The sequence below is a fragment of the Microdochium trichocladiopsis genome (genome assembly GCF_020744255.1).
Source record: "Microdochium trichocladiopsis strain MPI-CAGE-CH-0230 chromosome Unknown B0I36scaffold_14, whole genome shotgun sequence".
NCBI lineage: Eukaryota > Fungi > Ascomycota > Sordariomycetes > Xylariales > Microdochiaceae > Microdochium > Microdochium trichocladiopsis.
The window spans coordinates 914144-927425 of NW_025763557.1; the positions used below are offsets into that span (position 1 = coordinate 914144).

At 53.7% G+C, this 13282-nt stretch overlaps 5 protein-coding genes across 5 annotated transcripts; 1 reads left to right on the forward strand and 4 right to left on the reverse strand.

The window, feature by feature from the left end:
• Positions 1-14: 14 nt before the first annotated feature.
• B0I36DRAFT_256444 (HAD-like domain-containing protein) lies at positions 15-914 on the reverse strand (the record flags this gene model as incomplete). The annotated part of the gene is made up of 2 exons (XM_046150941.1): positions 15-468; positions 625-914. Coding segments are annotated over 2 exons (744 nt in total), but the record flags the coding sequence as incomplete, so codon positions are not given.
• Positions 915-1347: 433 nt separating this feature from the next.
• On the forward strand, positions 1348-4841 carry B0I36DRAFT_399563 (TPR domain-containing protein; the record flags this gene model as incomplete). Its single annotated transcript, XM_046161649.1, has 2 exons — positions 1348-1372; positions 2225-4841. The coding sequence occupies 2 exons, from the start codon at positions 1348-1350 to the stop codon at positions 4585-4587; spliced, it is 2388 nt and encodes a 795-aa protein (XP_046004944.1). The 3' UTR covers positions 4588-4841.
• A 920-nt stretch (positions 4842-5761) lies between these two features.
• Positions 5762-6632, reverse strand: B0I36DRAFT_340088 (uncharacterized protein; the record flags this gene model as incomplete). The annotated part of the gene is made up of 1 exon (XM_046155922.1): positions 5762-6632. A coding segment is annotated over exon 1 (337 nt), but the record flags the coding sequence as incomplete, so codon positions are not given.
• A 373-nt stretch (positions 6633-7005) lies between these two features.
• Positions 7006-8409, reverse strand: B0I36DRAFT_340092 (uncharacterized protein). Its single transcript, XM_046155923.1, has 3 exons — positions 7908-8409; positions 7669-7845; positions 7006-7602 (listed from the first exon to the last, which is right to left on the reverse strand). The coding sequence occupies exons 1-3, from the start codon at positions 8271-8273 to the stop codon at positions 7243-7245; spliced, it is 903 nt and encodes a 300-aa protein (XP_046004946.1). The 5' UTR covers positions 8274-8409; the 3' UTR covers positions 7006-7242.
• Positions 8410-8880: 471 nt separating this feature from the next.
• B0I36DRAFT_356060 (uncharacterized protein) lies at positions 8881-10273 on the reverse strand (the record flags this gene model as incomplete). The annotated part of the gene is made up of 4 exons (XM_046157524.1): positions 8881-9218; positions 9335-9793; positions 9848-9948; positions 10143-10273. 4 exons carry the CDS (start codon positions 10271-10273, stop codon positions 8881-8883), a joined length of 1029 nt encoding a protein of 342 aa, XP_046004947.1.
• Between the last annotated feature and the right edge of the window lie 3009 nt (positions 10274-13282).

The window sequence follows — 13282 nt, forward strand, 5'->3', positions numbered from 1 at the left end:
CTACTCGAGGAAGCTCAATTCCACGATAAGATTGCCTTGATAGCCTCATCCACCCCCGTCGCTGTGACTGAAGGGACCCTCATCTCGTCGAGACGATCAACCCAGCCTTTCCCGGCACGGTGGATCCACGCCGCCCGAAGCCCCGCTGCCTTGGCACCAACCACGTCAAACGGGTTTGCGCTGATGACCCAGACATTGCGCTTGTCCTGCTCTGTGCGCACGCCAGCGACATCCAGCAGGTGCTGGTACACCCGCGGGTCTGGCTTGTAGCATTGTACCGAGTCGGCAGACACGATACTGCCCGGATCACTGAACAGACCGCGCTTCGACGCCTTGGTATGGAGCCACAGCTCGGGGGAGGTGACCATGGACCGCATCGCCATCTCGGACGTGCCGTTTGTGAAAATGTATGCGTCAATTTCGGGCAGTGATGATGAAGAGGATGACGAGGCTGATGATCTCGATGAGCTGCGGCCTGCGTTGTCTCTTACGTCCAACGACTGCGGGGATGGAACTTCTTTCCTGGTGGTGTATTCGCCTTCGCCCTCTTCTGTGACTTCCTCCAGTGTCTTGCCCTCCTTGGCGTCTTTGAGCAATCTCAAGCCGGCCTCGACATCGGGAAACACGTGTAGCGAGTCGTAGGCACGCATCAGTTCAGAGGCAGCTTTGGCCGTCAGTTTGATGCCGCTGTGCTCCATGAGAGCGTGACCGAGGGCGCTACGGGTGATCTCTTGGAAGTTTTTGAACTCGCCCATTCTGGTGATGCGCCAGGTGTATTCGAGCTGGAATCGGCGCCATAGTGTTGCAATGCCCGGGGCGGCCTCCTCGCCATAGTGCTTGGCGAGCTCGTGTGCGATGGAGTCGGTAGAGAGGAGGGTGCCATAGAGATCGAAGGCAATGACCTTACGGCGGCGGGTGCTTTGCGGGACCGCGGGCTGCTGTGCCGGCTGTGGCGGTAATAGCCGGGCCCGGGCGTGATGCTGGTGGGGGAGGTCGGATCGGAGGTGATGGCGCTGGTCGACGATGAGGAGAGGGCGAGGGTCTGTTGTTGGAATTGCTCGATGGCGATGCGTAAGGCGGACTGCACGTCCTCGGGGTTATACGCCGTGCCTTGGGAAGAGTTGATCATGATGGCGGTGGTGAGGGAAATGTGACACGGCTGAGGGACTGGAGTTGTGATGTGTGAGGATGGGGTGGCCGAGTATAAGTGCTTGTGCCTGATGATCGACGTGGGCAGATCGTCAGCAGCTATGTGTGGTCGTCTGAGTCTTGCTGGCTTGAGCGAGAGATTTGTACTAAGCTCTGTCGTCCTTTATCTTTGTTCTTGTTGTTGTGGCCGTGGAAAAAATGGGGGTCGAGGTGGGATGGCAAGGTACGGCTTGTCAGTGCGTGGGTCTGTGGGTCGCTCCCCAGGAATGGCGCCGGCTCTCTGGTAGCAACAACGCGCAGCCGGACAGATAAGCAACGCCGGCCGTGACGTGCTTATGACGACAGCGCGAGTGAGGGAAGCACAGGAACTGCCTGCTTGAAAATGCAGCCACGGCAAGTTCCGTGCGCGTTGATCTGGGGTCAAACGGCAGGAGCGGGGTGCAAGTGGCTGGACTCGGTGAGAAGCTACGGCGGGCCCGCTCCGCTACGGGGTTCGTCAGGGCAATACCCCCCAAGTGCCCCAAGCTATAAATGGCGCATTTGTACGTTGGTCCGCTCCCACGAAGTGCGCCAGTTTTAGGTTGGGGCACCTCGCCCCCCAATTGCGAAGGCTCGTGTCGGCTGCTCCCGCTTGACACGAAGCAGGCGAGCCCGAATCAGGCCACCGCTGGCAAGCGGAAACGCCACTCGGCTGGTTTGGCACCTTATTTGGCTGCGCGGTCCGGAGAAGCCACCCGCGCCCCGGCTCGCGCCCGGATTGGTTGTGTGAGCTCGACGCCGGGGCCAGTCATCCTTGAGATCTCGATCCCACATTCGCCTGCCACGAGGCATTGGCATTTTAACATCTGATTCCTACAGCCCGTCCCTAAGTGCCCACCCCGAGCGCATTTCGCGCTGCTTCGCCACCCGCGAATTTCGACACCAGGGCCGATTCTATTCTAGATTTTAAAGCTTCGAAGGGTGGGTGACAAGTTTCCTCCCTGGCAAAGACTTCGGACTACTAACGAGCCGCTTCGAATTACCAGGACAACCAGTTCTCTAGGCCACAGATACTCACGGACTGAAGCGATTACAGACCTCGAGGAAGCCATCCGAATAGGACGAGAAGCCATCGATGCCACCCCGTCAGATCATCCCGAGCCGGCTATGTTCTTGAACAACGTTGGGAATCGTCTAGGCGACAGATACTCGCGGAACGGAGCGATGGCAGACCTCGAGGAAGCGATCCGAGTTGGACGAGAAGCCATCGATGCTACCCCGCTATATCATCCGAACCGGGCTGGATGGCTGAACAACCTCGGAAATTGTCTAGGCGACAGATACTCGCGGAACGGAGCGATGGCAGACCTCGAGGAAGCGATCCAAGTAGGACGAGAAGCCATCGATGCCACCCCGGTAGATCATCCGGACCGGGCTGGATGGTTGAGCAACCTCGGAGTTCGTCTAGGCGACAGATACTCGCGGAACGGAGCGATGGCAGACCTCGAGGAAGCGATCCGAGTTGGACGAGAAGCCATCGATGCCACCCCGGTAGATCATCCGAACCGGGCTATGTTCTTAATCAACCTCGGAGTTCGTCTAGGCGACAGATACTCGCGGAACGGAGCGATGGCAGACCTCGAGGAAGCGATCCGAGTTGGACGAGAAGCCATCGATGCCACCCCGGTAGATCATCCGAACCGGGCTATGTTCTTAATCAACCTCGGAGTTCGTCTAGGCGACAGACACTCACGCACAAGCGCGATGGCAGACCTTGAGGAAGGCAAGGAACGCTTCGTCGCTGCCTTGCGTCAGTCCGCCTCCGCTGTGAGCATGCGTGTCGCAGCCGGCCGTCATCTTCTGACATCCCCAGCTATACTTCAAGATCGACAAGCATACGCCATTGCCAAAACGACGATCGACTTGATTCCCTTATTGACGCCCCGTTCTCTGCAGAACTCAGACAAGCGGCACCTCCTCTCCGCGGCTGTCGGACTCTCGTCGGACGCGACAGCCATTGCTCTGCATGCCAACAGAGGCCCTGCTGCTGCTATCGAACTGCTTGAGACTGGTCGTGGTGTCATCGCGGGAGCCCTCTTCGAGCAATCCGACCTTGCCGCTCTCGAACGCGAGCATCCCGACCTGGTACGTTCCTTTATCGACCTGCGAGATCAACTGGACGCACCGGCGTCGGCTCGTTCCCTCGCTGCCGAGCGCCCCACTCTGGCCGCAGAGACGGAAGGCGATCGGCGCCGCGACGCTGGACCCCAGCTTGCCGCTCTCCTCGAGACGATCCGTTCCAAGTCCGGTTTTGAGCGATTCCTCCTCTCCGCATCGGAAGCCGATATGCTGGAGGCTGCGCGGCACGGCCCGATCGTCGTCCTGAACGTGAGCTCGTATCGCTGCGATGCCTTGGTCATTGAGCAGTCCGGCATCCGATTGCTGGAGCTGCCACACCTCTCCCGAGAGGCGCTCAACGACCATGTCCGGGAACTTAGAACTCTTGACACGCTTGGGTGGCTCTGGGATGCCATCGTCTGTCCCATTCTTAATGCTCTAGGCTTTACTGGACCTCCTTCGGACAGTCAGTGGCCGCAAGTGTGGTGGGTCCCCACCGGCCCACTGACCCGGTTTCCACTCCATGCAGCGGGACACCATCTAAGGCGCACTGGCGAGACGGCGGTCGACAGAGTCGTCTCATCGTACGCCTCGTCCGTCAAGGCGATCATACAGAGTCGGCGACGGCCACAGCACGCGCCGGAAGCCGGAGAGTCCCGAAATGCCGTTGTCGTTGCCATGCAGAACACGCCAAAACAGGAACCGCTCAAGCATGCGAGCGACGAGGTTGATGCCGTAGTAGCTGTTTGCGAGTCGGTGGGATTGCCGCACGCCCGGCCTCGACCGTGCAAGGCCGACGTCTCCTCGGCCTTGGAGGCCTGCAAGATGTTCCACTTTGCTGGCCACGGCAGCACGCATCCCACGGAACCGCTGGAGAGCCAGCTGCTCCTGGATGATTGGGATCGGAAGCCATTCACGGTGGCGAGCCTCCTGGAGACGAACCTTACCTCGAAGCCGCCATTCCTCGCGTACCTCTCGGCATGCGGGACTGGTCAGATCCTGGATGAGGGGTCTGTTGACGAGAGCATCCATCTGGCCAATGCTTGCCAGCTTGCGGGGTTCCGTCATGTAGTGGGCACGCTTTGGAGCGTAAATGACGGGTTATGTGTGGACATGGCGAGAATGACGTACGAGTTTCTGCGGGATGAGGGTATCCGGGATGAAACCGTAAGCCGGGGGCTTCACCGAGCGATGAGGACGCTCCGAGACCAGTGGGTGGAGTTCGAGGATGCCGGACGCGGAAAGTCATGGTCATCGGGAGCGGACAGGGACGCTGAATTGAGACAAGGGTCGGAGCCGAGGCGGCCGCTCTGGGTTCCTTATGTTCACTTTGGCGTTTGATATTGAATGTCATACAACATTTGACTTCTCGCCATGTGTGAGAAACCAGGCTTGCGCGCAATCCTTCCAAGGTAACGTGTTGGAACCATTTTTACCCATCGCTCTTGCTGAAGGCGATTACGCCCACTTTGCACAATGATGTTCTCAAGGTAGGCTTGTAGAATACTCCATTTTGCGGGGGCTAGTTACATTTGACGCTGCCTCCACAAAGATGTTTTAACTCATAGAGCAATGGGAACCAACTGTTAACTGTAGAGGCCATCCGTGACCACATCAAGAGAACTCGCAGTTTCTGGTGACAGCCTGCTCCCTGGATGCTGGATAAAGAAAAATCCGTTTCGAGCACAGGTTAGGTCAGCTTTCACCTTGGCCAGGTCGAAGTCGGGCTCCAGATCAAGACGATGGCCGTGAGATGGCACGATTAGATCCTCCTTCATACTTCCTACGCTGGAGCAAGGATGGCGAGACAGTTTTCTATGGAGACTCATATGACCCTAGATTTACCAGTAAATTCTATTTCTGATTGAGGCCTTTCCTAAGCTTCCCTTACTTCTGTATGACAAAATCACTCGTCTGCGCTTTATCCGTAAGTACTGTGGATGAGAGTGTCCGGGATTGGCTTAGTAGACCCGTTCCCAAGATCATCTTTGCTGCTTATACAACCATCGACGAGCTGCAAGAGTTCGCTTGATGTCTTCGCGTAGAGTTTTGCCCATCCATCGTTTAAGGCTCTTGAGCTCCAGATGTCTAAGGCGGCAGCAAAGGGGCTCTGGGCAATTTCCAACTTTTAGAGTCGGCACAGCAAGTGTATGCCTCTATTATCGAGGGTGATCGAGGTGTGAGGCTTGCTGTGGTGCGAACCTTCCATGATTGCCCCATATTACTCTATAGGGAGGAGGCACGCGCCTTCTCAAAGGATCTCCATGCACCAATAGACGACTTTCTCCTCCGTGGCCGCTGTAGTGGCTCTGGGAAATAGGACCTAGAGTGTACAAGATGATAGATCGAGAATTTGTTATGCTCAAGGTTCATTGGACAGCTGTATGTTTCGCTTGAGTCCTTGTAACTAGTCAGGTACAGGATTCAGGATAAGTAATTGCCTGGGAATGTCGAACCGCAATGCCACATTTTGCCTCTAAAGTGCACAGCCCAGCCCATCTTACGGACCCACGGCGACTCAAAATCGACCCCCGTTTCCTCATCGATCATACGTTGCCGCTCTTCTGCCTTTGCTGCAGCCTTCGCCTCGTACTTACGAAGCTGCAGCTCCCACCCTATATCCGGTATGGCAGATCGCGAGCCTGCCTTGCTCCCAGTCGTAGTTCCCTCTCCTGTGGTTACTTGTTGTAGCGGAGTGGTAGTGTCGACAATCCAGTATCGCGTAAGCCGCCTCGCTCGAGAGAAAGACTGGAGTGCTACGGCCGTCCAGTTATTCTTTGAACGCTCATAGCAACCATGGCTGTCGTCCACCTCCGAATTCCTCCCTGTCCAGTGCTGCCGGATCACCATCTCGTTTGTTGTTAAGAAGCGGCATGCTATGCAGCTGAACCCGGCCTGCACCCGGAGCTCTGGGACGGGCGACGTTCCATCTGCCGGTGTCTCCGCTGTCTGTGGGTCCGCCAGCCCACCTGCCGTTGCGGCGGCTGTCGTAGCCTTCTCCCGGACCCGCTGTAGAACAGCACCCTTTGCGCCGTGCCTCCGCCGGAAGTGGGACTCGATGCCGGGCCCGGGCTGGATGCCACCCTTACACACCGAACATATCAGTACGCGCGACTCCTCGTGGAGATACACATCCATTTCCGATGGGGGCGCTCCGGCGTCGTCGTGATGGTCTTCCATGTCGGCTTCCTGACGTTGCCCGGCTGCGGTGCCTGGTCTCGCTGTAGTCGCTGTCGCGTTTCGCGTCTGGACGGTTTGGTAAGTAGTGCCTCAGTTACCGCTGTACAGTAGAGCTCGAATGACGTAAATGAAGTATAGTCGTAAGTATTGGCATATGTCTTAATTCTATCTACCTGTCTGCCCTAATGATGAACCCTCCCTTTTTTACCCCGTGCCTGAGACGCGACAACGCGTCGGCGCGTGCCTCTCACCATTTCCTTTTCCCGTCCGGGGTCTTCCGTGTGAGCCGCAGCCGCAGCGCTCTCCTTCACTTACCTGAACCCTATGGGGAAATTGGGGTAGCCCGAATGGCTGGGGGCGGGTGGCCCTTGGGGTTAGCATCCCCTGCCCCACTGTAAGTTTGGGTCCAAGTGCCAATCTTAATATTGGTGCACCTGGGGTTCAGAATGAGTCCAATGGCCCAAGCGCCCGACCCCTGTTCTATGGCAGAAACGCGCCAACTGGACAGAAACTGCCTGTGAATGATGGTCAGGACTCTGAGATTCCAAATCACTTCCCTGGCATTCAGAGGCACTGGATCTTAATTGCCACTTCATTGAGCCTCAGAGCACGAATCGTGTTCAATGTATCAATATGTCCCATAGCTTCAGAACGAGTGGTATTGACTGAGTCTGCTTATTCGAGGTCATACGCCATCAAGGAACAGCTCTAAGGACGCCTGGACGAGCCTCTGGAGCGCTCAAAGTTGACAAGCCGCATCCAATAGAATAATCAACTAACTTACTGAAGATGTGATCATCGTCAGAAACGGGAGTCTCAGTCTTGCAACATCTCACGGAAAGCGTCGACCAACGTCTCCGTTCCTAGTCTCACTTCGCCGTCCCCTTCCTTTCGTGGCATCGCACATCCTCCAGGGAGAAAGCTTCGGGTCATTTCAACAAACGAATCGGCAACAACGGGCGGTAGGAAAGCACCAAAATGGGAACGAAGCTCGTCCTGCGTAACCAAGTCCACGTGCACAGGCTTCTGTATCACCTCCTCGAAAGCTTTCTTGACGTCGTTGGTCGAGTACCACTGAGAACCATGAAGCTCAAAGACGTAAGGATGCACGTCGAGCGGAGCGCCAACTGCAGTGGCTTCTGCTGCGCAGACCTTACCGATGTCCTTAACTGATACCTACCGCTGGAATTAGTACTTTTCGGTTCTCTTCCGAGCCGGACTAGATGTGGCAGGTGAACTTGCCATAGGGATCTCGAAGTCTTCCGGAGTAATGACGGACGAAAACCGCGGTGTGTCGGATGTTACGGTCGAGATAGCCGATGCCCAGTTCTGCATAAAATATGCACACCGAACGAGGACGACTTCAGAGGTCGCATCCTTCAGTGTTTCCTCGGCCACATGATTTGTAAGTAGCTCCCCCTTGTCACGACGCATAAGCAACGGCACCGTATACTAAGACGACGCAAACGGGAATAACGTACAGTTCCACTCTCATGTTCCCCTCCAACCGTCGAGACATACACGAGCCGCTTCACCGAGCTAGCCCTCAAAACTGCGGCTTTGACGTTCTCTGCAATCTGTTTAGCCGTGGCAATTGGGTCGGTTGTGCTGCTGTACTGTGGAGGGCTGATGGTTACGACAACGTCGCAGCCGGAAAAGTCGAGGCTGCGCCCATCGGCAACATCACCTTGCACGGCTGTGAAGCTCGGGTGATTGGCAAACGCGGCTGGAACCTTGCCAAGATTTCGGTAGACGCCCACCACCTCACACGTTGGTGTATGCTGAAGCAGCGCGGTAATGACGGCCTTCCCCGTCTGCGGTGATGCAGGGGCGACAATAGCTCGCATGGTGTGCTCGCGGGTTCGGACAGTCCAACAGAGTGTTCTGACAGCTGCCTCTAGATTGAATGTAACGAGATGGAGAATCACGGCCAAAGTAGAGGATCAACGGAAGTGTTAATATTCGTACTTTACAACTTCTAACAGATACTCCGGTCGGTGCCTAGTATATTTAATTTTATGACGTCACATGCTAGCCCAACTCATCGTCATGGCGCATGTTTTGGGGGTCGACCCCGCTTGCCCGCCAAGCCCCGCCTACGCACCCAGGCGCAGGTTGGCAGGCAGGCTTGTGGCAAATCGGGGAGCTCGGCCCGGCCTGACGTCTGCGACTAGATTGCGGCCAACAGTGGCCGCCCAATTCGCCAAGGACCCAAGACCAGTATATCACCAACCCAGAGGATGGCGAGTTATATTGCGCGCCTTGGGGCAAAACAGACTCTCACTATGTGGTCCTCATACTGCCAACAGGTCATTTTGAATCAATAGGAATTTCAGGACGATTTGATGAAACTGGTCTAGCGGCAGGCTATATACCCACCTGCTACCTTTATGACAGGAAAGCCAAGAAAATCCTAGGATGGGCAACTGATTATGAGAATGGGGGTACCAAGGTTCATCTTCGCAAGTTTCCAAGGGTCAGTTGCGCCCCAGGGACAAACACAAATAATGTCCACCACACTCTTCGACGAATTTCCATGGTGAAGGGACCCGAGCTTGGTAAACCGAATTCCCGATGGAGACCAATTGCCAATGCCATGCTCCATCCAATTCCGATGAGCACAAAGCCTGAATTGGGTTTATTTCGCTTTTGCAGATAATTGGACCTGAGGATCAAGCCTTGGACGTAGCTTAGGGACCCTTTCTCCAAAATATCCATGGTGAGGCTTTGGCGAGCAATTTTGTAGAATGGGACATCATTATTTGAAGTATCAGTGCCCCCGACGAATGCCCCTATAGCGACGACGATATTATACAAAAGTGGCCATGAGCCATCCCGCGGTTTGGCCAATGCACCTAGTATGAACCTGTTAGCAAATACCGTCCATCGGTGTCGTCAAAAGGTTTACCGGAGAGACGAGCACGGAAAGTGCCCTCATGAAGGATGGGATAAGACGTATGATAAATGTTGAAATAATCGTTTACATAGTGTGATATATCAGCTGATGAAGCCTGTGATGTACTACGCGTATCAGGTTCGTCTAGTGGGATTGGTCTTGGGTGATCAGAGGGTGTGTACAGATGTAGAGTTTGTAAGAACTTCAACGCAGCAACGCCAGATTGAGGACCTGTATACCCGACCTTTCCAGGTTCAGTAACGAGAGATCCCATGCCATCAGTTGTATTATCAAAATCCTGTGATTCATCAAATTCGTAGTCCTCAGCGTTGCTGCATTCAGCCGGACTAGGATCGTTGGACTGCTCATTGCCTGCCGGTCCATATCGCGTCTCTGGAGTTTCAGTGGAGGCTACAGGGCTTGCGCGGCGAATCAGTCCCTCAGCACTTAATTCAAGGTGACGGAGCGCATCTGAAGATCAACATCGGGCAGGTGAATCGCCCATGCCTTTTCCATAGATGTTACCAGTTTCTCTGCGTGATTCAGACGCCTGGTCCGACTTGGCGGTCAGTAAGATGACACCCTTGATGGATGCAGTTAGTTCGGGCAAACCTGCCTCTGCAGTGCTGTAAGCGTTTGTAAGGCTGTGCTGTATCTGCACTCTTTTTTGTCTCGAATACAGTTGGAGCATTTGGCACCTCCAGAGCATCGCACTTTGCGGCGTTTGCACTCGTTGCATGCCTGAGACTTGCGGCTCAGCGACTCCTTCGGCAAGTCGCCCATGGCAGCTTCGCTCATGGTTCTTCGATGCGCCACCTACTTGAGGGATTTGGTGTTGCTCTCATTGAAAATTTGAGAGATCGGGTGAATATGAGGATCCACGAACCGGAACCCAGACATGACATCGTGGGGCACGATGTCAGCCAGGAAAGATGTACGGTGGCGGGCCATATGTGGGGTAAGTGTAGTTCCAGCATCCAGCTCCCCTCCAAATCCACTCAACCACTGGCTTCATTACGGCGCATGATGTGTCACCATTGCACCAGCGTTTGGCCGGACATCTTTTAGGGTAGTGCACATCTCAGCCTCCAGAGACCGAGTTTTAATTATAGAGCTATGCGATGAGACCACCTTGGCTTCGGATTGAGTTGCTTGTGTGACATGTCGCTCACTATCAAACTTGCGAACCAAAGACAATCGACTGGGCTTACAACTGTCGGAAGGCGTGCGGCTGGGGGCGAGCCCACAATTCTCACTATTTAGACTAGCGAACAAATTAGGTACTGATTGAAACAGCGAGCTTTCTTTAATCAATATCCCACGTACAACAAGAACGGTCCAGATTATTGACGCATGCGCGAGACCCTTCTATCAGGGACGGGAAAGGAAAATATGCAGCCCCGGAGCGGAACAGTCCCGGCCCCGTGCACGAATCTTACATTTCATGCACATCGACCCATCATTAAGTCAAAAATTCTCGGGTATCTCCTCTCGTGACCCCACCTTGGTTATTTTCCACAACGCTTTCCACCTCCACATAACTGAGCAACACCGCAATGTACGAATCCCCGGATCTTACATATTTTCTGACTCCTCAAACACAGTCAATACTGCTTAAGAGCTAACGTCATTCTTGAATCAATTTTCATTCATCTTCATCCTAAGAACGAACTTCCATGCAAGAAACGAAACAATAGCAAGTCGCCAAACCGTGAGTCAGCAACATGCTGTAAGCAGACGTGGGTCACTTTGGTGGCACTTGCACCTCCAGACTCCCCAATCAAGGACGGAGTGCGCTAGGTAGGGTATTTATATACTTGTAGTCAACCTGCTTTATGTTGCTGCCCAATCTATTGGAGAAGTCTGTAGTTTAGCAGCAAAGATCATTCTTGGTCAATCAAGAATCACTGATTTCCGGCCAAAACAAATATTTCGACATAGACATCTTCCCAATCCATACCATCCATACCATCCATACCATACCAATGGCTACACGGGAAATGCGTCCATTTGATTATATTAAGCCTGGAGTAAAGCTTCTACACAAAACCCTAAATGTTGACAAGGGCGGTACTGGCATTCAGTCCACACCTGCAGTCGGTTTGGGGGTATCGCATGGCATGAGGCATGTGTGTAGCCCATGCCGTGAGCTGAAGATTTCGGATATCCTAGCCTTGGAAGAAGAGGCACTCAGCTCGTCCGATTTCGCTGCCATCGTCGTGCAGCGATTCTTATTCTACCCTCCGGACTATGAAACATGTGACCTGTGCACAGAGCTATATAAGTTGGCTCAAGGCTCCTCTGCTGAAGTCATTCGACCTCGTCGGTTGTTTAAGAGATGATCTCTCTGAGGATGAGGCTGCTAAACGCTTGAGTGCCTCAATCTTTGGAATGTATCCTGGAGGAAGGCCACAAGAGCTTTGCCGATCTATCAAAATTGAAGATACAATGTACGAATTGGAAGTATTCGGAGCTGCGACCCCCCGTGCACGAAATTTTGTCCGTCGTGTTGGGGACTATCCGAATTATGACGCGGTTAAAGCTTGGCTAAATCATTGCCAAAGGGAACATGGATCAGACTGTCAGAACAGCTATCAACCAGAGTTGTTGGATATTTATCTTATTGATGTTCTGTCAAATGAACTGATTCATTATGACGAAAGGAAGAGACATCGTACGAAGTATTTAGCCCTCAGCTATGTGTGGGGAGATCAAAATTCCGTCGTCATAGACGAAACTGGTGATCTGCCGATGAACGAAATTCCAAGGACAATTACCGATTCTATGGAAGCTACAAAGAATCTTGGAATAACGTACTCCACAAGGGAGTGGGACAAACAAGGGAGTGGGTCACTTTCCCGCTTTCTGAAAGACACTCTCTTTCTTCTTATTTTTCTCCACCAATAATTATGCCACGACAATCAACTGAAGGCGATTTGATTCTAGCGCTTAATGCGCTTAAAACAAACCCACAATTGACAATTCGTAAAGCTGCATCGATATACAACGTGTCGAAATCAACACTCCACAGACGATACCATGGTCAACCTGCAAAGCGCGATTCACGACCACAAACCCAGAAATTGACCTCATACGAAGAGGACAGCATTGTACGATACGTAATCGACCTAGATTCGCGATCATTTCCACCGCGCCTTAGTGGTGTTCGAGAAATGGCGGATCGACTCCTCCGCGCACGCGACGCGCCGCGCGTCGGAACGAACTGGGCTACAAACTTCGTACGACGACGACCTGAGCTCCGTACGCGTTTTAATCGAAGAATCGACTATCAGAGAGTCCTCTGCGAAGATCCGGACTCGTATCGCGCGTGGTTTACCCTCGTACGGAATATAATCGCGAAATACGGTATCTACAATGACGATATCTACAACTTCGACGAGACGGACTGCGCGATGGGTAAGATCTCCGCCGAGACTGTGGTTACGACCTCCGATCGACGCGGCAAGCCAAGAGCCGTACAACAAGGGAATCAGGAATGGGTTACAGTAATCCAGGGTATCGGGTCGTCCGGCAATTCGATTCCGCCGTACATCTTCGCAGGCAAGGTCCACCTCGACTCCTGGACGACCGAAAGCCCTCTACCGCCTAACTGGGTAATTACGCTTACTGAAAACGGCTGGACGACGAATGAGAAAGGTCTCGAATGGGTAAAACACTTCGATTTTCATACAAAGAGCCGTACGAAGGGCGCTTACCGGCTCCTTATCTTCGACGGCCACGAGAGCCACCACTCGGTCGATTTCGAGCTATACTGCAAGGACCAGAACATAATTACGCTCTGTATGCCTGCTCATTCGTCGCATAAGCTCCAGCCTCTCGATGTTGGGTGCTTTGGACCTCTTAAAAGGGCGTACGGAAAAGAAATCGAAGGTCTCATGCGGGCGCATATTACCCACATCGCGAAGGAAGACTTCCTCCTAGCCTTTTACAAGGCGTACG